Genomic DNA, 24,113 nt, shown 5'->3' on the forward strand with positions numbered 1-24,113 from the left:
TGCGGTAGGTCAAAGTTGAACCGGAAAAGGTGAGTCTTTAAACTCTGGGGTTTACAAGTGACAATTTGGATAATTATTTTACTGCTCCGCTTTGTTGCCTTGTCTGATTATCTGAATGCTCAATTGTTCTTGCCCTGGCCGAACTCTTTAGAGTAATGCTGCTGCATCATACATTAATAATCCTAATATTACATATAGGATGTTGTCCAGAACCCTGTCTGTTTCCGTCATCATTTATATATGTCTCTAGAATAAACCAACCAACACAATTATGAAACCTATTGCATCCCCATGGTAAGGTGTACAACATATTTTGTCTGCTATCATATACAGTACTAAAAAAAACGTAATGTGAGGCAAAAAGAATGCAGACTAGACCTGTGTAGAATCAACACTTTTCTGTCACAGTCTTGATATAAACATGTAGAAATCACTTGTATTGCAGTAAAGGCATTCATACTGTATTGGATTTCAGTATATCATAAGTGTTAACTTTATTGCAACCGGCACTTAGACTGTTAATACATTGAGTCTGTCGTGAATGACAGAAAACAGTTTTTTCTGCAGGTGCAAATATTACACACTCTGATACAGCAGCCAGCTCATGCTTTTAGTTCCCATGATTGTAAGACCAGACTTGATATGCAGCCTTCCAGATTTTAAAGATGACAAACCCAGTGAGCAATGTGTGTCTATTTAGTTTTTGGGTCTCATAAAGAGGACAGTGTTCACTCTGGGCAGTTCCCATGATGGTGATTCTGGGCTTTTTCTATGAGCTGTGACATTATCTGGACCTCTCAGAGTAGAAAACGCCAAAGTGGGAGCACGTCCAATTGAAACAGTGCAATGTGTGGAATGCTCCGTCAACAAGGGAGTGTAAGGTTACATACACATCTGCTCTGACCTCAAGGGGGTTCAGAAACACACACACACTGGAACAGCTTTTTCCCCACAGTCTTTGGGGTTGCTTACACCTGTCCCAATGATGGATGGCGGTTATGTGCATGTGGAACGTGTGTATGTGCACCAGGCCTTTCAATCAGCCCTCAAACACTTCACACCTTGTCAGCTTCAACTTTAAAAACTCTTTTTTGTTTTTGGCTACACAAGAGTGTGAGTGTGAGTGTGTGTGTGTGTGTGTGTGAGTGTGTGTGTGTGTGTGTGTGTGTGTGTGTGTGTGTGTGTGTGTGTGTGGGTGTGTGTGTGTGTGTCTGTGCCTGTGTGTGTGTGTGTGTCTGTGTGTGTGTTTAACTCAACAGTGCGTGTACACCTTTGCTTAATGGTTGCCTACGTTTGCAGTTTCTCGCACACACCCCCTGCCTTCACATATTTGCAACTCTTGTCTTTTGTGCACGCCCGAGTGGTTGTAGAAGGGTGTCAGAGAGAGAGAGAGAGAGAGATAGATAGATAGATGCACGGTCTCTGGGAGTGGCATTCTGACTGTGCGCCCCACAATGTTCAGCGCAGTGTCCCACCCCAGGTAGATGAAATAGAATGCATTATTCTTGCCTACGAGGGGGCTGGCTTTGAAGTAAGCATAATGAAAGCGGAGAGCATCTGGATTGTTATGCCGTATGGGTCCCTTGTGCTCTCTTTCTGTCTGTTTTCTCCATCGTTCTCCCCCTTGTTCGCTTCCCGTTTTCCTCTCTGTCACTCTTTCTTTCGCCTCAGTCTATTCCATTTTATTTGATTCTACTCTTTCCCTTTTTTTTGGTACTGTTGCCCTCTATCAACACCCACCCACCCACGCAAACACACTCGTTCACACACCTTCTCATGTTGTTCCTTTGGTTTATTATGTCCATGTTTCCATTTGTGGGGCGTCGTGATTGATTGAAACCGGAGCTGTTAAAAGGCCACACACGCACTCGCAAAAGCTAGTGTCTCACGACCCATCGGCTATGGTTCGATGGTGGCAAGTCCCAGAATTAGCATCTGCCCGGCTTGGCGCGGGTTCAACACTAGGATTTCCCGTTAATGAGGCTCCAGGCGGTTGAGACGGGTGAAGTCACAAGGGATTATGGGTAAAAAAGGAAAAAAAATAAAGAAAATAGACTGCCTTGTAGATCAAGTAAAGTGCAAAAGCATGCTGGAACATACGCTCCTTATCCCCTCCATCTTTCTTTCTTCACACACATCTATCTTTATCCACTTTATTATGGATGACTCATGAATCTGACATTTTACCTTAGCAGTTGCAGCACGGAACAAAGTTGAAAAAGAATGTGTTTCTAAACTATTTGCTCTGAACCTTTTTGATTCCAAAGTGTAAATATAGTTTCCTTTCAGTTTGAGTGAGTTCAGGCGTCTTAAGATCTCCTGCCTCTTGGAAGCATTGCCCCCTCCTCTGCCTTCAGTTGAATGAAGTTGGCCCGCCGCCTTTGATTTGCTGTATCACAGTGGAACAACTCTTCATGCTTGATTTAATTGCCTTGGATGTCAATGATTTGATTTGCCTTTTCCAAAAGGGTGTGAGTCCCAGTGGATGTGTCTTTATTGGACTCTCCCGTTCAAGTTTCCAGAGAGGGCTGTGTGCAATAGACTGAGCGGGGACAAAAAGTGTAGCTGCTCCGACTGCTGATTCCCAGCAGTATAGTGAGAATTTGATTTCTAATTGATTCTCATAAGAAAGGCGGCCGCCTAAAGCTGTACTGAGATGGTTTGTCAGGTGCAATGAAATGTTACTCATTCTATTTGACCTCACTATTGGGTTCTTACAAAATAATCTTGCCTCCGGCCTCAAGTCTAATGCGAAACATATTTTGAGTCTAAATTGAATCTAAATTCGACTTTCACATAACAGCCAGTTTCCTTTAACATCATTGGACTAGTGAGTCAGCCTGCTTGGTGTGAATTCAGGGCTTGATCTGTGTCTCTTCATACACAGAATTGTCACATACAAAGGATATAACCTTGGTGCATACAATAAACATAGAGAGGGTATGAAAGTAAAAAGCAAGGACTGCCAAGTCGAGGACACAACATTTCAAAAGATTTACAATAGAAAATATTATTAAATATTTGTGCGAATATCTTGTTTTAATGAAATAGTTGTACAATTTGTGTATAATGTAGACAAAGGTTGTAATGCTGCAAGGTTCCCATTGGAACATGGATAAGGAACATGTGTAATGTACGGAGATAATTCAGTCCAAAAGATGTGTGTAAATCATAGGTAGTATTTAAAATGGATGTAGCATCTGGGCTGACCTCAGTTATTCCAACTGCATCCAATCGTCCTGGCTTATGCGTGTCGCCATCTTGTCATATTCTTTTTCACTCCGCCTCATTTCCCCTTCCAAAAAAAGGGCATTAATGTGACGTCAGGGGGAGAGAGATACGCCCATCTAGCTGACGTATACCTCCGAGGCGAAGTGAGGGCCAAAGGGCGGGTAGCTGTCACTCAAGAGACCGCACCCCTAATTATTCATACATTTTAACCTCCAAAAGAGGAAAAACTAGCATGCTAGAAAAAAATTCACCCCCCTCAGTTTTATCATGGAGATATGACCTAATCATACAGACTACAATGTTTGTTGTACCAGGCCTTAAATAGGTTTGATAATCCTGTGAAAACGGCATATTTAACATGGGAGTCAACGAGGAATTGCTCTGTTTTGAAACATGCCCCTAGTGGCCACCCGGTGCAACTACAATTTGTGTCACTTCCGCATTGGATGCTGGTAGAACTCTCTGTGCTAGGGGCTTGGTGTAAATCTAACACAATTGATGCAACTGATGCAGAGACTGTATGTTGTACTGTTATGTAGTAGCGTGCAAGTATGAGACATCATATTTAGTCTTGTATCGAAAAACGGACTGTGTTTATCGTCTTGCTTGAGAGTAAAGCGAGATGACTGAAACCGCTCCGATAATGAAGCTACAGCCAGCTGTTCCTTAGCACAGCGGGGCTAGCCAGTTTCTTTCCAAATTTAACAAAAGTCCATCTACTTTGTCAGCACCTCTATATCTCACTTAGTGACACTTTATACATCACATGTTTTACACAATCTGATTTTGAATTACATATATTCATCATAAGAAGTGTTCACTTATCTGACCAGAAGCAATTACAAGATGTGACTTAATATTCATTTTAAAAGGGTAAAAGGGCCAGCAGCCTGGTTGTAATAAACCTAAATGTCATTTGGTTTTATCAGTTAAATCACTGCCTTCGTGTTCAGCTTACTGAACTCACTGCCTTGTCAATCTCAATGCTAGATCTACAGTGTACTAATCAGTGAAGACGAGGGGCCAATTCATTGCAACATAGCCTATCTTTACTTTTGGGCAACCCACCCAAAAAGTAGCACAAATAATCCAAGACACTTAAAACCAACAAATAAAAAGTACCCCATCCGGTAATACAAATGAAACGGAGAAGTAGTTGCTGGAAAACCTACAACAGGAAACATAATGTAAGTAATGTTAAGAACTGGTTTCCGCAATTACAAGTTAATGTTGTATGTTTTAATGTAAAAGTTGCTAGGATACGTGTACAAAGCTCTGTGTAAAATGAGGATGAAGCTGAACATGGCCGAACTCCTCAAAACAGTTTCAAGACAAAATAACCCACCAGAAATGTAGGATTTATTGCCGGGCTGTTGAATTACACTAAATCAGTTAAAAGAACTCATAATAGAAATAAATGGTTAAAATTCCCAGTGAGTGCTCTAAAAGTAGCAGTGGTGGTGGTATGAATGCAAACCTGACCAAACCCATAAAAAAACGATACATGACCGAATCATCGACTTTTGCAGTTCCAGGATCACTGTCTTCTTGTGTAAAAAGTGTTGTATTGTGTGAGTCAATGTCCAACTCCTGTTTGACTCCTTGTATTTGATCTTTTTTTTTTCCAGAGGACCAGCTACCCTCGGGGTTCCCCACCATAGACATGGGTCCGCAGCTGAAGGTGGTGGAGCGTTCTCGGACCGCCACCATGCTTTGTGCTGCTAGCGGTAACCCTGACCCAGAAATTACCTGGTTCAAGGATTTCCTGCCGGTGAACACGTCCAATAACAACGGACGAATCAAGCAGCTGCGCTCAGGTAACTCAATAGCTTTTTATCCCTCTGTGCTATCAACCCTCAATCCCAGCTTTTTTATTGGGTCCCCCCGCCCCCTTCCCTCTTTGCTTTTATCCCACTTTCAATATCCACTCCGCCCTCTCCAGGCTTCTGTTATTATTGCCCTCGTTCACCCCTTCTTCTTATTGCCATTCCTCCTGCTGTGGTTACTGGCTGTGTTCCTCAGCTGCCCCTCTCTCTCTCTCTGCTGCTGCCGCTGTGGTATGACTGCGTGTGGTTGCCAACCTTTTCCGACTCTCTTCAAGGCCTTAAAACAGTGAACGAACTCCCAAACTCTTTTTCCGCCTTTCTCCAAACTCTCTGAGGTCTTCCCGTTGCAAACCGCCATCACGAGGGGTTTGATTTATTAAATTATGAAAAAACATGATTAAATATTTGTGTAAGTAAAAAGCATCGGTGCACATCATGTCTCCAGCCATTTCTTAGCATTCTAAACCCAAGTGATGGTGGAATGTACACAGAGGGAATAGGCCTCTCTCTCCGGGATGGCTCACTGCTGTGTGACTAAACAATTATGTGACCTTTTTTGTTTTTCCTTATTTCATGGGGAAGCGTGTCTTGCGGGTGTGAAATTGACTTGCAGACATTGTATCCATGCTATTTGAGAAAAAATACATCTGCAGAATTTTGTTAAAGTCAACTTCAAATTACTTGGGAAAAACCACGGTCTGAAACAATATTTTCATCTGGAGCCATTTGATCCATGTCAATCAGCTTTTCAATAGCCACAGTAGTGTGCAAGAACCCCCCCAAACTCCTCAATCCCCCTTCTGCTTCCAGCGACCGACTCTGGACCCTCAACCCCTTTTTCTTGTGATTGGACTCCCAACTTTCTGGCTTCTTTATTGATAACAACCTCTTTGCTTCAGTCCCTGTTTTTTTTTAATTATTATTATTATCTGGCTCAACCCAAAACTCCCCACTCAGACTCCCTTTTTGACCTTTAATTTACAAAAACAGTTATTTTAAATGGATGTACAATATTGTTAAAACTCACAAATGGTAAATATTTGGTATGTTAGTCTTGTTTCTTCTTTGTGATGATTATAAAATAGTTTTAAAAAGTTTTATTTAGGGCGATCTATATCCATGACCTTTTTATTCTTTTTTTTGGAGTTCCACTGCTTTTTCAAGGTGTTTCTACTAAGTCAACTCCTCTGTGTACCCAATGGTTCCGATTTGTAATGCCATGTCTATGCTGTTTCTTTTCTCTATCTTTTTTTAACCACAGAGTCCTTTGGTAAGTGCTTCTGTTCCGAGGCCCACAACCTCACTGTCCACTTTTCTACATACTGTTCACTAATAATGTTGCTCCTGTTGCTGCTGCTACTGCTCACACCTTTACAATGTTACCAGGTGTTATTAAAATGCATGGCACGCATTTTACTAACAGACACACATCTAAAGATAGTTTGAAGTACAGATACACACTCACACAGAAACAAACACACAGTCAAAAAATACACGTCCGCAGGCACCCATACACAATTTTGGTAAAATAATCATACTACGGCTGCTACACACCGAATACATTCACACACATAGACATGAAGACACATTATGCTACAAACACTCACACATACTGTATCTCTGTCACCCTAGAGGTAGCTGCCCCCACCCTCACCTGTGCACCTGCAGCCTTTCCACACCCAAAGAACAACAATAACTTTCTCCTCACACTCACCTATTTACTTTTCCACTCCTTCACTTATTCAATTATACTTTCCCTCACTCACTCACTCACTCACTTACTCACTCACTCACTTTACCGCTCTGTCATTCACTCACCCACTTAACTCAAGACGGTTGTTAGGTAAGCCTCTGATGGAGCCACTGAAATCAATGGTGATCAGGTATCAGACTTGTAGACATTGCCTGTAGGGTAGTATGTGTCGTATTAAACGACAAGCTTACTTCTGATTACGGAAACATCTGGTTTTTAACATCACCATAATAGAGGCAGACAGGTTAAGTAGTATAAACACAAACTTCAATACTTTTTTTTAAATTCATTTTAGTCAGTGTTTTCCTCAATTTCCAGAATGCTTTTTTAAAACTTCCGGAGAATAAGCTTGGGATGTATAACTGTGTGTGATGACAGTTGCTTAGATGTTAGATGTTAGATGAACTCGTCACAGCTCAAACGATTGTCAAATGACAGAACATTGATTCCCTGCAATACAAATAGTCGATTAGTAATTGTTTGAATAATTTTAAGTCTTAACTGTCTCCCGACTCAAATCAGGATTTGATTCTTCTTCTCAGTTTTTTTTTAAATTGTGAACTGAATATCTGAGGGTTGATGACATATTTTCTGGCTCCATTGCAATTCTGGTGCATATTTTTTACGCCTCCCTTCTCACTCTAAAGATTGCTAAAAGTTGGGTTTAGGATATCGTGTCAAACACACCATTTCTCTTTGTATCCGGGGGGGCTGAGACGTCAACTTGCCGATGTCTTTAGATTGCCAAAAAAATAAAACTGCCCGACTAGGTTGTTTTCTTGCAGAAAGCATTTTCACCCGATGTCACATAGTCTGCCTTTTTCGCCACTTATCCACTAAGGGACAAACAAAATCCATATAGATACGAGGCAGGGGGGCAATGCCAGTTGTTTAACAGGGCTTGAGTATTGGAGGGTGGATTTTTTCCCCCCGCTTTAGGATCAGATATAAAAATAAATATTTACACACCTTGTTACTTTGCAGGATTACACCTGGTTTTGATCCATGTGGAGCGGACAAGTGCAGGTCAAGACTCAGGGTAGTTAAGTGTATTGTACCAGTGAGAGTCCCAGTCCACATCTTAAGAAACACAGATGAGCGTGCAGATAGTAATGCAAAACACTACTACCCTATACTCCTACAGCCACACCTGCTGCAAGCCACTGAAGTCAAATCAATAACACATTCTCCTTAAAGCTCTGTCACTGTCTGTCACTCTGTCTATCTCAGTATCTGCCTTTTTCTCTTCTCGGGCTTATTCTGTCTTTATTTATTCTGTCTCTTCATTTTTGTGCCTCTCTCTCTCTTCCTCTTGCTCTCTCTCTCTTCAGGATCTATATTTTGAGTCTCTCTCTCTCTCTCTCTCTCTCTCTCTCTCTCTCTCTCTAATTTAAATTCTTCTCCTTTCCAAGTTACCTCCCCCCCAACACAAAAACCCCAAGTCCCTCCCTCCCCTGATCCCCCTTCTCCTCCCGTTGGTACTAACATTTTCTTCTTCTTTTCCTTCTCTAATCTCGTGCATTCATTGCCCACTCAGGTGGCACGCCCATACGAGGTAAGACTGCTGGGAGGACCAACTTGACACAGTGGCCCGATTCCTTTTCAACCCCCCGGTTCCTACTTGTCTCGCAGATCTGAGAGCAAAAAAGAAAATAAATAAAGCTCTTGGTCGATTCATCAATATGGGTTTAGTCCAAAAAAAGTCTCTGCCGGACTCTGCCATGTTGGTCAAAGTCATCCAGCTGCTTTCAGATCTGCAGTAGGTACAAGAGGAGGGAATTGGAATTGAGCGAAACAATTCATTCTTCTATGACTTCTGAATCACCTCCCCTCTTCTTCTCGTCTCTCATCCCTCTCTCCATCCTTTCACTTTGCCATCTCAGTCTCAGCGTTCACCCTGTAACGCAGAAATCCGTTGCTTCCCTCCTCGACATATCGTACTCTTTGTTTGTGTGTCCATCACTTTAACATCATTTCGCTTTTTGACATCTACTTTGTTTTCAGTCTAAAGCATGATGTGTATTTGCTTTGATGTTTAGTTTGAGGTGAGAAAGCAAAATATCACTTTAAGTTTTTTCTTCTTTTTTTCTTCTTTTTTTTCCTTTTTATTATGAGGAGGTCTTGACCTAAACTTGACCTGGCCTCTCTCGCTACCTTGTCTATATTTGCCCAATCAAACGTCCCAGTTTTGTTTTCCCTCCCAGCTGTTACTTGCTCAGCCTGAAAAATCCAGATGGCGAAGACTCAGACACGCGTGCAGATATTAGTGTGCTCACACACAGACTTACTTGTATTCAAACACACACACACACATCTCTTCATGGTTTTTTACCATTACTTTCTCTTTTCTCTCTCATTACCAATAAAAAGCCCCAAACGACCACTTTTTTGATAAAGTTTTTATGGGCGCTTTTTTTGCCTTGCCACACCATACCTCTGGTTGACTTTTTTGACAGTTTTTCTGATTTCAGGCGACGTGAAAAGCACCGGTCCCTTCCCAAGGCTTTGCGTATGTCGTTTTTTTTATCTGATGGAGGTCGGTTGATGTCTTTAACTCCTTATTGGGTGTGTTTTTTTAAAATGACATCACACTCCTGATCCCATTGGTGGATCCGTACGGGTTGGGGGAATCTTATTGCCATGGCAATATCTTTGTGACACATTTTCCTTGAACATTGAAACATGATTTGCTCCCTGTAACTGCACCTTGATTTTCAGCAAAGAATGTTCTAAATACTGTAGTCCTGACTGGATTTCTCTACTTTTCAGTTGCTTGGTTTATTCGTTTCTGCCTTGCATGGAGACTACACTCTCTGTTTTTTTTCTCTCTTTTTGTAGGCTTTGTATCAGGGCTTTCTTTTTTTGGTTATATTTTCTTCCCATTTCTAAATCTGGAAGCTGCCCCTTGTCTTGGGCAGATTCTTGCTGACAGAAGTAGACATTTTTAAATGCCTCTTTTTATCTCCTTGTTCCTCATACAGAGGTCAGCTTGTTTTTTGCTGAAAGCTCCCTCAGAATCATTTACCCTTTATGCAGTTTTTACCATTTCTTTGTTGTTGAAGTTTTAATAAACTGTGTCTACATTTACAACGTATTCCACTTTTGTGTAATCTTCCTCACTTTCTCTCTGTGTGACTCCCTCTCTCCTCTGTCTATCTTCTCCTCTGTATCTCCATCTCTCCATCCCTCCAGGCGCTCTCCAGATAGAGATGAGTGAGGAGTCAGACCAGGGGAAGTATGAGTGTGTTGCCACCAACAGCGATGGGACGCGCTATTCCACCCCAGCTAACCTTTATGTCAGAGGTAAGAGCAGGATAAATACCAACTTGTCCTCTGAGAACCACTGTCCAAATTTAAGATCACATTGATAATGGAAGTACAGACTCGGACATGCATTCCTAGAAGATATTAAAAGGTGCTTTTACCTAAACATGTTGACGTTTATCTTATTAATGTAATGCGATGGGGGGACGGAGTGGGGGGGGGGGGGGGTAAAATGAAATGCTCCTTTACATCAGTTTAGTCTGGGCTGTATGTTTCGCTTGGGCTATTAATCTCTCTGCCCTCCCTTCTTAGCCTTTAGACCTCAGAGGAAAAACCAAATCATTGTCTGGTTAAGACTTGTATTTCTCTGACAGACTTCTCACCTCCTCAGGCGCTGTCTCTCCCTTCAACGCACACGCATAACCACCAAACGTTTGAATCTTAGAGACATTTTTTATTCCGTGGCCTTTTGCTCTTTTGCCCTTTTTTTAGAAAATAACAAAATAAAGGCTTTAAACAGTGTAGCATGCTTTCCTGACTCCAACATTGCTCTGAGGGATAGGAAACAAACACGTTGTGCACATACATGACCGAGTACAACACACATAAACACACATCTATGCACTTCTACTAAGAGAATATGCATAAACGAACATGAACACACAAACAAACACACACACACTCACACACACACACACAAACAGAGAGTTAGTGATGTGTGTCTAATAGTGCTTGCAGGGCCAGTGAAATCTTGCAGCGCTGCTCAGTGAGCGTTTGACTTTGACAGGCGGTCTATGGAGACAGAACCGACAGTGGAGCTATGCCTTGAACAAACAGCAAGGCGCTCACCAACACACTGTCCATCTATGGCCTCTGTTTTTGTATCTCTTTGCTCTCCTTTGCTACCCTTTTCTCTTTGGTGTTCCCTCCGTCTGTTGTCACCTTGCCATGCTCCTTTGTCTAACTTGTTTTCTCTTGTGTCTCTTCTCTTTTTTGGTCTTTTCCTTTTTCCCTCTCTTTTCTCTCTTCTTCCTCTTCTTCCTCCCGCCGCGCTCTGCCCTCCCCCATGCAGAGCTGCGAGAAGGTTGGTACAGTAACGACTGTGTGGCTCTTACGAGTGTCTCCCGAGTGTTTTCTTTTTGCTTCCATTAAACTGCCTTTTTGTTGTGTGTGTGTGTGTGTGTGTGTGTGTGTGTGTGTGTGTGTGTGTGTGTGTGTGTGTGTGTGTGTGTGTGTGTGTGTGTGTGTGTGTGTGTGTGTGTGTGTGTGTGTGTGTGTGTGTGTGTGTGTGTGTGTGTGTGTGTGTGTGTGTGTGTGTGTGTGTGTGTGTGCGTGTTGCCTGTTTCATGTGCAGTACGGAAGGTTTAAACCTTGCCTGTGCAGTTGACTCCTTTGAGATATGCTGTACCCTGCATTCTTCTTTTCTAAAAATGTTTTTAACCTGTTAGTGCATGTGTGTGTCTTTGCTGTGAGTTTTGTTTGTTTACGAGATATATTTAGTGTTTTTCGATTCATAAAATATTTAATGGCGCACACCTGGAAAAACACCATGAATTAAACATGTTGAGATGACATCGTCGAAGTGCCCCTGACTCCTGAAACAACTTACAGCAACAAATTAAAATAAATACCTTCATATCCCTTAACATTTTTTGTCATATTATCTTAAATATGCCAAACTTTACCTGTAACGGATTTAATTAGGCTGTATTGTACGTTCAACCATTTCATTTTAATTGCAGCCATTCTACATCGCTGTCTAAATGTTTAAATAGTTGTTGTCTCTTTATCAGCTTGTTGTGTATTTGATGCATTTGCATTGTATATTGTGTATGTTTTTTGTCGTTTTTGCTTTGCATTTGTTGGACTCGACATCATTGCATATGAGGGCCACCCCTTAATTGATCTCTCGAGTATTAATAAAAGTTAAATGAAAATAAATTAAATTGCTGAACGCCGTATAACATCATCTCAATGCACACGGAACAAATACGAAATCATAAAACATACAAAAATATCATATAGAACCAGATTGTTATCCACTGTTCTTCACTTTACCGAAGTCATGATTTTTCTAATCACCTCACCTCTTTCCCTTGCCTCCTTGCTTTCATTTGCCGTCTGGTTTAGTGCGCCGCGTCCCCCCTCGCTTCTCCATTCCCCCGGCTGACAGTGAGATCATGCCCGGGGGGAACATCAACATCACCTGCGTGGCGGTGGGCTCCCCCATGCCGTACGTCAAGTGGATGCTGGGAGCCGAAGACCTGACGCCTGAAGATGACATGCCCATAGGCCGCAATGTACTGGAACTGACCGACGTACGGCAGTCCAACAACTACACCTGTGTCGCCATGTCAACACTCGGCGTGATCGAGGCGGTGGCACAGATTATTGTGAAAGGTAAGGCGGTTGTCATTGGCCTTGTACAGTATATATGCAAAAGGCTCCCCCCCCCCTTCCAGCCGAGGCTTTGGTATTAACTTGATCGTAAAGAGTATTGTCAAGAGGACAAAACTACAGTGTAGCCTCCTTCTCTCACAAAATAAATTCAAATTATTATTTGTAGTATATATAAAGTAAGACTTTTTGGAAAGACTATATTAATTTAATCCGATTAAGTTTATACTTATTCTTTTGATCGCTGTTTGGAGATTGTGTTTATTGTTATTGTTCCATCTATTTTTAAACCGGCATAAGTTGATTTTCTTGTTCAATGAATGCGGAGTGATAGTATACAGTAAATCTGAGTCGTATCAAATGATTTCTTAATTCTAAATAGATAGTGTGTAAGATATCTTGTCTCTACTCTCTGCCAGCTCTTCCAAAGGCTCCTGGTAACCCTGTGGTGACAGAGAGAACAGCAACAAGTATCACACTCACCTGGGATTCTGGCAACCCGGAGCCTGTCTCCTACTACATCATACAGGTGTGTAAAACACTCTACAACAGAAGAGTTACGGCATACAGACAGACACAGGTGTTTTAAGACACAGAACTTAGGATTTGCTCAAAGCTGCACTAGAATTTGTATATGAACATAAATTGTTATTACTTAAAAGTCATTAATGGCATATGTCAGTAAGTAAGGCTGCCAAAGAAAAGAGTTATTTATTTTTATAAAATTGCTAAAAATAAATTGGGTGGACACATCATACACTAGATAAGGAGGTATCCCACATTTCATCTGTGTATTTTGGACTAAGTCTAGCAAAAAAAAGTTTTCTAATGTAGATTCCTCTCTTGCCTCCTCCAGCACCGTGCCAAAGGCTCAGAGGACCCCTATAAAGAGATTGATGGCATCGCTACCACGCGCTACAGTGTGGGCGGCCTCAGCCCGTACTCCCACTACGACTTCCGAGTGGCGGCCGTTAACACCATTGGCCAAGGCCCCTCCAGTGAGGTGGTGGAGGCTCGCACCGCAGAGCAGGCCCCCTCCTCTCCTCCTCGACAGGTCAGGGTTTGACTGGACTAAGTCATTCATACAGTGTAATTGTCACAGCGATATATTGCATCAATCATGTGGAAGTGATAAGGTGATATTCAAAGATGCAATTTTGATCCTCTATAAAAAACTTTAATGCTCAGCTACCTTCCTTCAGTTCCTCAAACGAACAAACCTCAAAGAAATGACACACGTACATTTTAAAGTACATGCTGTTTGCCCCTGCAGGTCCGAGGTCGTATGCTTAGCACCACAACAGCGATCATCCACTGGGATGAGCCGGAGGAACCTAACGGACAGGTGGTGGGATACAGAGTCTACTACACATCAGACAACTCGCTGCCAGTCAACCAGGTGTGTAGATGCGTGTGCTTGGGTTTCACTTAATTCTGCTGCTGCTTTCATTAATCACAGATGACTGATGACTCCTGTTGTCTGCATGTGTCTAATACATGGCTGTGCATCTGTGTGTCTATTTTGCATCGGTGCACTGTGTTGTTTGGCAGTGGGAGAAGCAGATGGTGCGCAGCGCCAACTTCATCACCATCCAGGGTCTGACTCCTAACAAGACATATTATATCAGAGTGCTGGCCTTTACCTCTGTAGGAGACGGGCCCCTGTCCCAGGACCTGCAGATCATAGCCAAGACTGGTGGTAAGAGACCTGGGAAGTGAGATAGGGGGATCAAGGGCTTTGTTTGTACCACGCTTCAGTGAAAATGTGAACAGCTACTGTGTGAATAAAAGGAAGGAAACTTCTTAACTTTGTCTTTGTTCATTTCTCCAACTCCGTAGTTCCATCCCAACCTTCAGAGTTTAAGGGTGAGGCAAAGTCTGAGACTAGCATCCTGTTGTCGTGGGTGGCCCCACCTCAGGGTGGCCCCGACAACCAGATCACAGGATATGAACTGGTCTACCGACGAGCTGACGACACAGAGGAGGTAAACAAGAGGGAGAAGCATGCCATTGGTAGCTGATGTTGGAATAATAAAATCAATGGAGGTTGGATGGGAAATAACGGATGGATGGATGGATGGATGGATGGATGGATGGATGGATGGATGGATGGATGGATGGATGGATGGATGGATGGATGGATGGATGGATGGGTGGGTGGGTGGGTGGATGGGTGGGTGGGTGAGTGGGTGGGCTAGTCTTAGAAAACGATTCCCCTTTTGAACACCCTGTGGGAAAGTTGAGGTACACTTTTTTTTGTTTATTCCAGCCTGTTTTCACTGTCCTGTTTTCTTTTCAGAAGAAAGTGAGCTTTGAGCCTACCACCTCCTACCTGTTGAAGAACCTGAAGCCTTTCTCCACCTACACTTTCCAGCTGGCTGCCAAGAGCAAGCATGGCATTGGGGCGTATACCAACGAAGTGTCCATCGACACGCCACAGACGCGTAGGTCTAACCACAAATACTGCTGTGTGTGAACTAGGGCTGTCAGCATTTATGCGTTTTTTGTTTTCTTTTTTGTTTATATCACATTATTTTCGTGCTTCTATATTGTCCCTTTGACGCACACTGTTACTTGTTGTCATGCCGCCGCAACAGCTTCCTGCTAAATACTGCCACAGTCATGGAGAAGAATGACAACAGTATGCTTCTGAATGGCCTGTTTAGAACTCCCAAACTTGGTCGAGTCAAGCCAAACGTGATAGCACCTTGTGTAAAACGGAATTAAAATATCACCAAGTTCTTCCAGTCTGCGTTACCAGCTACGAGCTAAGCTAAGCTAAGTGCAGCTCATCAGACGGACTAAACACATTATTTTGGATAGTGCAAATCAACTCTGCTAATGAAACAAATTTAAAAGCCAAGTTCATATGGTTACTTTCTTTGCATTCATGCGATTACCAATCAAGATACACTGGTAACATGTTTAAATAATAGAATTTGAACATGCAATTAGGCGCCATTAACTATGGAAATGCAGTGACTAATCGCGATTTTTTTTCTTTATTCAACGTTTGACAGCCCTAGTGTGACCTCGTGTGTGTGTGTGTGTGTGTGTGTGTGTGTGTGTGTGTGTGTGTGTGTGTGTGTGTGTGTGTGTGTGTGTGTGTGTGTGTGTGTGTGTTTTAGAGAGAGAGTTAAATTTTGACAATGCAAAAATTAATTAAATCATAAATTATTTACAAACAGTATTTGATAAAACAATTGGCAGTGTTTTTTTTTTTTTTTTGCATTGTCACAAAGGGGTCACCATGAATCCGGAGATTAACTGACCTCAGATTTGATATTTCAACAAATGTGTCATTATGCCATAGGCAGCCTATGTATAATCCTTAGAACATTGTATTTCAGCATTGTATTCAACCAAATTATTTATGGATTACTGTCAGCAAAGTAAAGCACTTAATTTGTTGGCTACCAATCTGAGGTCTGTAAGAGAATCAGTAAAAACAAGGTAAGAAGTTAGAGGTGTGTAGATAGAGAACTCCATCATGGATCACAGAGGCGTGGGTAGGCTGTAAGGACAAGTAAGTTATGGGCAGGTATGTGTGCGTGTTAAAGCCCTAGTCAGTGTTTTCATGCTGCATCTCTTTTAAGCCATTCACTCGTTTTCATTAATCAAACATTACTACCAAACAGAAGTGTGCACCCATCATCCAGTATCTTCGTTTGGCCATCTTGCTTTTTCTAGTCACAGGGTCACTTTTTTTTTTGTAAGAGCTTCTGCTCTCCAGTGTTTTGTTTTCATTTTATGTTTCTTTGTCTTTTGTTCTCTGTCTCTTTGTCTCGCTCAATTTCATCCCCATTCCTTCACGGCAAACCTCACTTACCTCACCTCAACATACACCAAACACCACAAAAATTGCACACACGACCCAAACAACCATTTTACCCCAAAACAACCCCCTACTGTGCTGCCTTCAAAACTGGCCCATTCAGTTCCTTCAGCGCCTCCCCAAGACATCACATGCACCAGTCCCAGTTCTACCAGCATCCTGGTAAGTTGGGCTCCACCGCCACTGGAGTTTCAGAACGGCATCATAACGGGATACTCCATCCAGTACTCCACTACAGAAGGCAACAAGGTGTCTAAAAGACTTGATGGAATTCTTCTGGAAAGTTCTCCGTATCTGCTGGAAAACCTCGGAAAATGGACAGAGTATGGCATAACGGTACGCGCGCAGACGGAAGCTGGGGATGGACCGGAAAGTTTACAGCTGCTTATCCGCACAGAGGAAGATGGTATGTTCCACAAGCAAACACCCCCTCCCCTCCTGCCTTCCTTAGGATGGTCTGCTCCACTAACGATGGCTACTACCTCACTAACATAGCACTCATGAGCTCAAAAAGCACAGTAAAACTATCAAGTATCTTCCACTGGCCAGAGATGTCTATTCGATAGACTGCTAATCAAAACGGGTGATGCATTTAGGAACCACTGTCGAAACCCTCTCCTCTGTTCCTTCATAACCGCAAGAAACCTCCAGCATCCAGAAATCTCTTCCTCCTGCTCCCTCACCACTGCTTTTTTTTAGTCCACAGCAACCCCCTTTTTTCCCCAGCAGCCGTTTGTATCCTCTTTTTTCTGCACTTTTCCCCTTTCTTCTAAAATCCCCACTTTTTGGGGCAAATGGATGGTTGGGATTTCCCACTACGTTCTCCACTAACAAATCAAACAACAAACCCCTCGGCTGCAACTTTACCTCTGCCTTTCCACACCTTAGTTTTTCTCACTGACCGTCTGCCCTTCCAACTCCTCTCCAATTTTGAGACAGTTTATTTGAAGATCTTTAAGCTTAGTTCAACCAATGCATTTTTATTGTGACTTTACTCATCGGCCATATTTTCAGCAATATTTCTGATAACCATGCTCCAAATGTCTCCACAAATATTTTTTCTTCAGAGTGCTTAAGTGTGGGTCTGTCAGATAGCAAAGAGGTGCCTGGAAGTTTTTTCTTTTCAGTTTTTTTTTTCTTTTTTCTTTTTGGGAGAAGTGTAGTTCTTGGCAGCTCCACAGCTCCAAAGAGGTTTTTCTTGATAACAGTATATTCTCTTTGACTGCCTGCCACTGTTTATCTGCCCATGGCAACAAATCCTTTTCTATCTGCCATTCTTATCTTCCTATACATTTGCTTCTTATCTTCCACTGCTTTTTTCCTCCATGTTTTTCCTCAAGCACTCATTTTTTTTTTTTTTACTATTTTGACTTTTTACCCAGACAACAGAGAAGTTTTAGACTTTTTGAAGGGTTATATTTTTGATTTTTTTTTAAGCTTTTGGGTCCTTTTTTATCTACCCCTTAAGCCAATATATATTTTTGATTAGAGAAAAAACATAGAGTGAAGACCTTTTTACTTGAGAGGTTTGAGTGCCCATCATCTGTGACCCTTGACATCTATCCCAAAATGCCTTTTAGTTCCAAGTGGTCCTCCGCGAGGGGTGGAGTCAGAGACTGTGAACGCCTCGGCCGTTAGGGTGAAATGGCGAACACCGGCGCCCGAACGGCAGCACGGTCAGATCCGAGGCTACCAAGTCCACTATGTGAGGATGAACTACGGAGAAGCTCAGGGTCAACCATTCATCAAGGACATCCTCATCGAGGACTCTCAGGTAATGCTAAAATAAAGTCATATAAAAGAAATAATACTACAGTCAATTTTGTTGTAAATGATCATATTAAGCTCATAGTTTCACTAAAGCCATGGATAAAATATGAGCTCCCCTTACTCAGGGGTTTACCTATTTTATAGATGAAAGACCGAGCATGTGTACATAAGATTTACATTTTTGCTAAATATATTTGTAGCCTATGTATATCTGCAAAACACATAGTAATGCAGCAATCTGTCAAATATCAGCCTCCATGACACCTGGGTGTATGAAAAATGATGAGTGATGCTAAATAAATTGACAAATTAAGCAAAAACCTTGCTTATTTTTTTTATTTTTTTTGGAAATATGCTATCGATAGTTACATGAGAAGACCAATGCCACTATCATATATTTCTGTTAATATTAAGCCAAGAGAGGGTTAGCTTAGCTTAACAGAAAGTAGTATTTAAAAAAGGGGGACACCCTTAACTTGATTCCGTCCAAAAGGGTATCTGCCTATCAGTACAAGTAAAACTCACTCATTGTATGTACGTTATACCTCATTTGTTGAATTCAACAGCTTTGACACTTTTTAACCCATTGATGACTATGGCAATCTAGGATGCATGTCCTTAATGCCTGAGGGTTTCCTGAAAAAATAGTACGAATTGTCAAGTCTACCAAAACCTTAATATCTAAGCCTGTGTAGCACATAGAAACATGAAATAAAATACATTTAAAAGTTAAGGTTCACAGGTTTTATTTAAACATGCTCCCTTAGTGCTTACAAACCAACAAATATTTCTAAAAATCGTCAAAATTAGATGAATTAGAAAATTATTAAATATTGTTAATAAATAGATGCAATGTGTTGTGTGATTTTCGTCAGTAGTCTATAGTAGACCTTGATTCTGCGCACCAAACGCCACTAACTGTTCTGTCGCCGACACTGCCGACGTATTTTTTTTATTATTTTGTTTTATTTTTTTATTTTTTATTTTTTTGATTGACATGATTTTCGGCAAACCACACAACTTTTGGGTGGTCATGTGGTCTTAAAAAAATGAACAAAACCCACCTCATGTGTATTTGAACCAATGACGGTGCATTCTATGCTGGGAATGCCAAGAAAATTAGATAAAGTAATAATGCTGCGCGACGCAGCATCAGGCAGGAGAGCCAATGTGGCATCGCGCAGCAGCCGTCATCAATGGGTTAAGTTAAGTGAAACTAAGTATCTGCAAGCTGTTGCTTCATCTTTACCACACAGACGTTGGAGTGCTGTCAAACTTCTTATTTACATTAGCTCTTGGCAAGAAAGGGAAAAGTATTTCCCAAAATCTTGAATTATTCCCATAAAATAAAACAATTTGGCCTTTAAATAAGCGCTGAACAGGTCAGGTTGAACAAATGTATTGTTAAAATTCTAAACAATATTAAACATGCTGTGCAGGATAACTAAGGGGACTAAAACTGTTTCTACCTGCCAATTACTGCTGATCATTTGAAACTGATGCTTAAGCTTTTGACTTGAGGTGAAGTCTTTTAGTTCATATCCTGAATACTAAGTTGCGTGTTTTTCTCTCCTTTGCTTTTTTTTCATCGTTCAGTGGGAATCTGATGACTCAACTGAATACGTGAGTAAACCCTTCTTTTGGCCTATATCATTAAATAGTTATAACAACAAAGCGCAGACAGCCAGTCATGTTTATAAGATTATATCTTTAAAAACTCTAAGACCAGAGCAAGGGCATTACAACTCAGCAGGAGGTTCCGTATTTATTTCTGCATTCCGTATTCTCCTGGATTTCTAATAAAAGACCCCTTTTAAACACAGATTACTGAAGATATGAGTTCATTTTGGGTATTGACAATTTTTATGCTTTCCTCGGGGGCCAGGAAATGAAGAAAATATTGTGTTCAGTGTTTCGATCGATACAAATCTTAATGAATTTTGAGTGTCTACCTTGTTTAATGACATTTTGAGCGTGATCCACATTTTTTATTCCGTGTTTTCTTAAAATGATCGAAAACCATATCAAATCAACATTTTTCCAAAGGCAGCTCCAAATTGTATTTTCCTGGCCTGTGAAAAGAATTGCCTGTGAAGTAAAAAGCTGAGTCATGGTCTGTACTTGTAGGCCATCAGAGACGAACCACAGAATTGTACCCATACCGTCACTGTGGCTGTATCTTTACAACTGATATTGTCCAGTTTGACTCAGACTTTTTCTTTCTAAATAGAAGCCATGCTTGTTGTCCTGAGTGCACACAAAGGTTACTGCCTTCAGCTGACGGTGCTTTTTTTTTTTTTTGTTGCAGGAGCTGGTTCTCGGAGACCTGAAGCCTGACACTTCCTATTCTATATCAGTGGGGGCTTACACTGCCAAGGGTGATGGTGCTCGCAGCAAACCTGTGTCAGTCTGTACTGCCCTGCCACGTAAGTGTGTTGACACAAGCAGGGAGAAAAGACTAGAGGGGCAATAGCACACACAAACACACATAACTCTCAATGATCCTTGAGAATTAAGCGTCCTCATGTGAATTAGAGGCTATTAAATCATTCCAATTGTTTTATGTCTCACTCTGTCACACCTTGCTATGCCAGTAAGAAGCCAGCCATTTGGTGCTACATAAATCATATTTAGCAGTTTGGCTTGAGGCAATGAATAATTTGCTTTGCAATTATCCTCTAATTATCTTTTCATCATCTTTCTCTCTCTTTCTCTCTTGCTCTCTCTCTCTTCCTCTCTCTCCTACTCTTCCCATGTCCCTCTTTCTAGTGCCTGAGAAGCCCAAATTGCTTGTGAGTGCCACAGATTCAGGTACTGCAGTGCTTCAGTGGTACCCGACACAAAACCCGCCCACGCCGCTCCTGGGATACCGCCTGACTTTTGGTCGTGTCGACGTCCTTCCCTTTACCGTGGTGGAGCTCCCCGCCAAGGAGAACCGCTACACGGCCCAGGACATTCACAGGGGAGCTAGCTATGTGTTCAGACTCTCGGCCCGTAACAAAATGGGCTACGGAGAGGAATCTGTAAAGGAGCTGATTACCACAGAAGACCCACCGAGTGGATACCCAGAAAATATTATCTCGGAGGAGGCTTCTGCCACCTCCATCCGGCTGGCGTGGAAATCAGTCCCGCTCCTTGAGCAAAATGGGAAAATTGTAAAATACTCTGTGCTGTATAAGGACATAAACAGTCGAGGGAATGCCTCAGAAGTTGTGGTGCCCACTCCAGGGTCCAGTGTTTTGTTGGAGGGTCTGAGTGCCGATACTGTGTACGGTGTCAGGTTGTGCGCGTACACAGCTGTCGGCCCCGGCCCCTATAGCCCCAGCATTCAGTTTAGGACGCAGCGGCTGGACCAAGGTAGGCCTCACACTCACGCCCTAACAACTCATCTTCATTGCTCAGGATGCAACCAAACGCTTCCTAACAGCACATTCTTTGTGCATATATTATGCACACTAAATCCCACATACACACACACATCGTCTGGTGACAACATCCTAAGTGTCCTTTTTCGTTGTCTCGTCACTGTAGTCTTAGACCCAACGTCCTTTTCCCAAAGCAAGGTAAGAGTCTTGGGTCTTGGGCGAGTATCCCTGTCCAGTCATAGTCACTGTGTGTTGATCAGAGCAGATAGATACTGTAGCTTGAGACTGAGAAGGATACACAGGTAAGGCCATTACTTCTGGTTCAGTAGAGATACTAACTAAGACTGGAATCATATTCATTTTCATATGTGTGTTTTTTTTTTGTACCTTAGTTTTTGCCGCCAACTTCAGAGTAAAGGCTGCCATGAAGAACTCTGTTCTGCTCTCTTGGGAGATCCGAGACAAGAACCCTACCCAGCCTTTCACCGTAAGTACATTTGCATTTTAAGATATTTAAATGTAGTCAGATAAAATTAGCTATGCCTCAAATGGTCTACAAACAAATATAGTCAGGGTGCAAAACAAGGGCTGGGTGAAAAGGAGGTGGAAGGAAATTACCTGTTTTACACTGACTGTGTACATTCAGCCTAATTTATTATATTGTTTGCAACCATTTGTTGCCTATTTATATCCCTGTTTGGACGCTTTTAATGAATTTCAACACTTATTGTGTGATAATTGGTGAAGCCTTGCAGACACAAAATGCCCCTTGAACTGCTGGAAGGCATATCATGTAAAATAGACGGAGGAAGTGTTATTAGGTATTTGTACAGACTGGAGGTTTTGTTAGTTGTAAGTAAACAACGGCATTATTAGAGAACCTATTATGTGCAGCATTGTGTGTTTTACCCTTTGAAGTATACAATTATAATAACTGCCAGACTATGTGACCTAGGCATGGGCCGGTATGATATTCTGTCGGTATGATCATCTTAAGTAAAAATCCCACAGTTCCACGGTATCACAGTATTGCGATTACAGCTGGCAAATGTGCTATTTTGAAAAGTCAGGGTAAAAAATAAAAAATAAAAAAATCCCTCCTTAAAGGAATACTTCACCCATACGGAACCTGCATTCTATCATTATAAAATCACTATTATAATATAATGAATGAGGTTTTTCTTCCCTCAGTCTTCCCTCAGTCTTCCCAGCTGTTCTGTTAATCCTGACCCTTACTGTGATGTCACAATAAGGAAAATGTAGGGTTAGACAGTGAGAGCATAAAACACTCTTTCTGCCTTTTCTCTGGCTAGGATGATCCGATTTCAATTTTGTTTGCACATTTATACTAAATATGATCTCAGAATTCAATACACCTTCATATTCTCACCGGTGAAGTAGGTCTTTAACACAATAATTTTATTTTTTAAACAACATAGAGTATATTCTGAACATTAATATAATTGTATGATAACAATAATTTAATTATTCTAAACAAAATAGAAATAAAAGCAGTCTTTTAAGTGAGCAGCTCATTATAGACATGCTCACTTTCTTCACATTTCTCTTCTAGTAAATGATGCAGGAATATTCTGAACATTAATAAACTTGTATATTAACATCCTGTGTGTTCTAGTACCTTAGGACGGGATGATAGAGAAAATGGCACTATTGAAACTTTGAGTTTTTCATTCTGCGGTATATACCTTGAAACCGGTTATCGTCCAATGCCTAATGTGAACTACGCTACCCCACCCCCCACACATCCAGATATTGTATGGAAAGGGTCAGTCTGTGGAAGTGGATGGGAAACAGACCCAAAAGCTGATCAGTGGACTGGAGCCCGACACCCAGTACTCCTTTCTACTCACCAACCGTGCTAACAGTGCAGGGGGGCTGCAGCACCGCGTCACTGCCACCACCGCTCCGGACATCCTCAGAACTAAACCCACTGTGGTGGGAAAGACCAACGCAGACGGCATGGTGACTGTACAGCTGCCAACGGTTCAGACCACAGCTAAAGTCAGGTATGGTTTAGTTGAGCATGAGTGATGGGTCTTGTAGTACCGTAGTCATTTTTCATAGTTATATGCAGAATTTGCTCCACTTTTAGGTGTTTTCAAACCAATTGTTCTGCACACCCTGAGATGTAATTTCACTTCTTCCTCTTCCTCCTCCTGATGCTGCTTTTCATTTATTGGTCCTTCGTTGGAGATTTATTTGATGAGTTGCCAGCAAAGCAGGTCGGAGAACTTCCACAACAAAGGCCAAATGAGTAGATGGAATAGAAGTGGAAGGAGTCATTCAGCCTTAACTCTTAATTACATGTTTTCACAGCCATTTTCCTGTAGCTTGCCCCTGTCAAATTAGATATGTTGTGTTTTCAGTGTTTACAGAATAAATCTAAGATAGTAATTGTCACTTAGTAATTTAAATTACTAAGTGACAATACTAAAACACACTGCCAGAACTGTGTTCTTTTGTAAATCTCTACATTGATCTTATCTCTCCTCTCTAAATGCAACATTTGCTCAATTCAAGCCCATATTATTTTATCTTGTGTGCCATTTCAACTTTATAGAAATTCTCATTTTCTCACATTTTACATAAACAAGCTACTTTCTACTCTATTACTTGACATAAAGCTGTCCTCCGTGCCAGCATGGAGAGCT

The 24,113-nt window shown here is 41.7% G+C and overlaps 1 protein-coding gene across 1 annotated transcript in view; it reads left to right on the forward strand.

Moving 5' to 3' along the window:
* ptprdb (protein tyrosine phosphatase receptor type Db) overlaps window positions 1–24,113 on the forward strand; it is a 97,704-nt gene that overhangs the window by 42,483 nt on the left and 31,108 nt on the right. Inside the window, exons 5-20 of the mRNA XM_080030039.1 lie at window positions 4,860–5,048; window positions 10,003–10,113; window positions 12,205–12,474; window positions 12,891–13,000; window positions 13,328–13,525; window positions 13,745–13,870; window positions 14,023–14,170; window positions 14,311–14,456; window positions 14,771–14,915; window positions 16,410–16,712; window positions 17,887–18,080; window positions 19,673–19,699; window positions 20,385–20,502; window positions 20,846–21,433; window positions 21,834–21,928; window positions 23,212–23,468. Of these exons, the coding sequence (XP_079886165.1) occupies window positions 4,860–5,048; window positions 10,003–10,113; window positions 12,205–12,474; window positions 12,891–13,000; window positions 13,328–13,525; window positions 13,745–13,870; window positions 14,023–14,170; window positions 14,311–14,456; window positions 14,771–14,915; window positions 16,410–16,712; window positions 17,887–18,080; window positions 19,673–19,699; window positions 20,385–20,502; window positions 20,846–21,433; window positions 21,834–21,928; window positions 23,212–23,468 (3,025 nt within the window). The remainder of the gene's footprint in view (window positions 1–4,859; window positions 5,049–10,002; window positions 10,114–12,204; window positions 12,475–12,890; window positions 13,001–13,327; window positions 13,526–13,744; window positions 13,871–14,022; window positions 14,171–14,310; window positions 14,457–14,770; window positions 14,916–16,409; window positions 16,713–17,886; window positions 18,081–19,672; window positions 19,700–20,384; window positions 20,503–20,845; window positions 21,434–21,833; window positions 21,929–23,211; window positions 23,469–24,113) is intronic.

Source organism: Ammodytes marinus (genome assembly GCF_949987685.1).
Source record: "Ammodytes marinus genome assembly, chromosome: 6".
Lineage (NCBI taxonomy): Eukaryota > Metazoa > Chordata > Actinopteri > Uranoscopiformes > Ammodytidae > Ammodytes > Ammodytes marinus.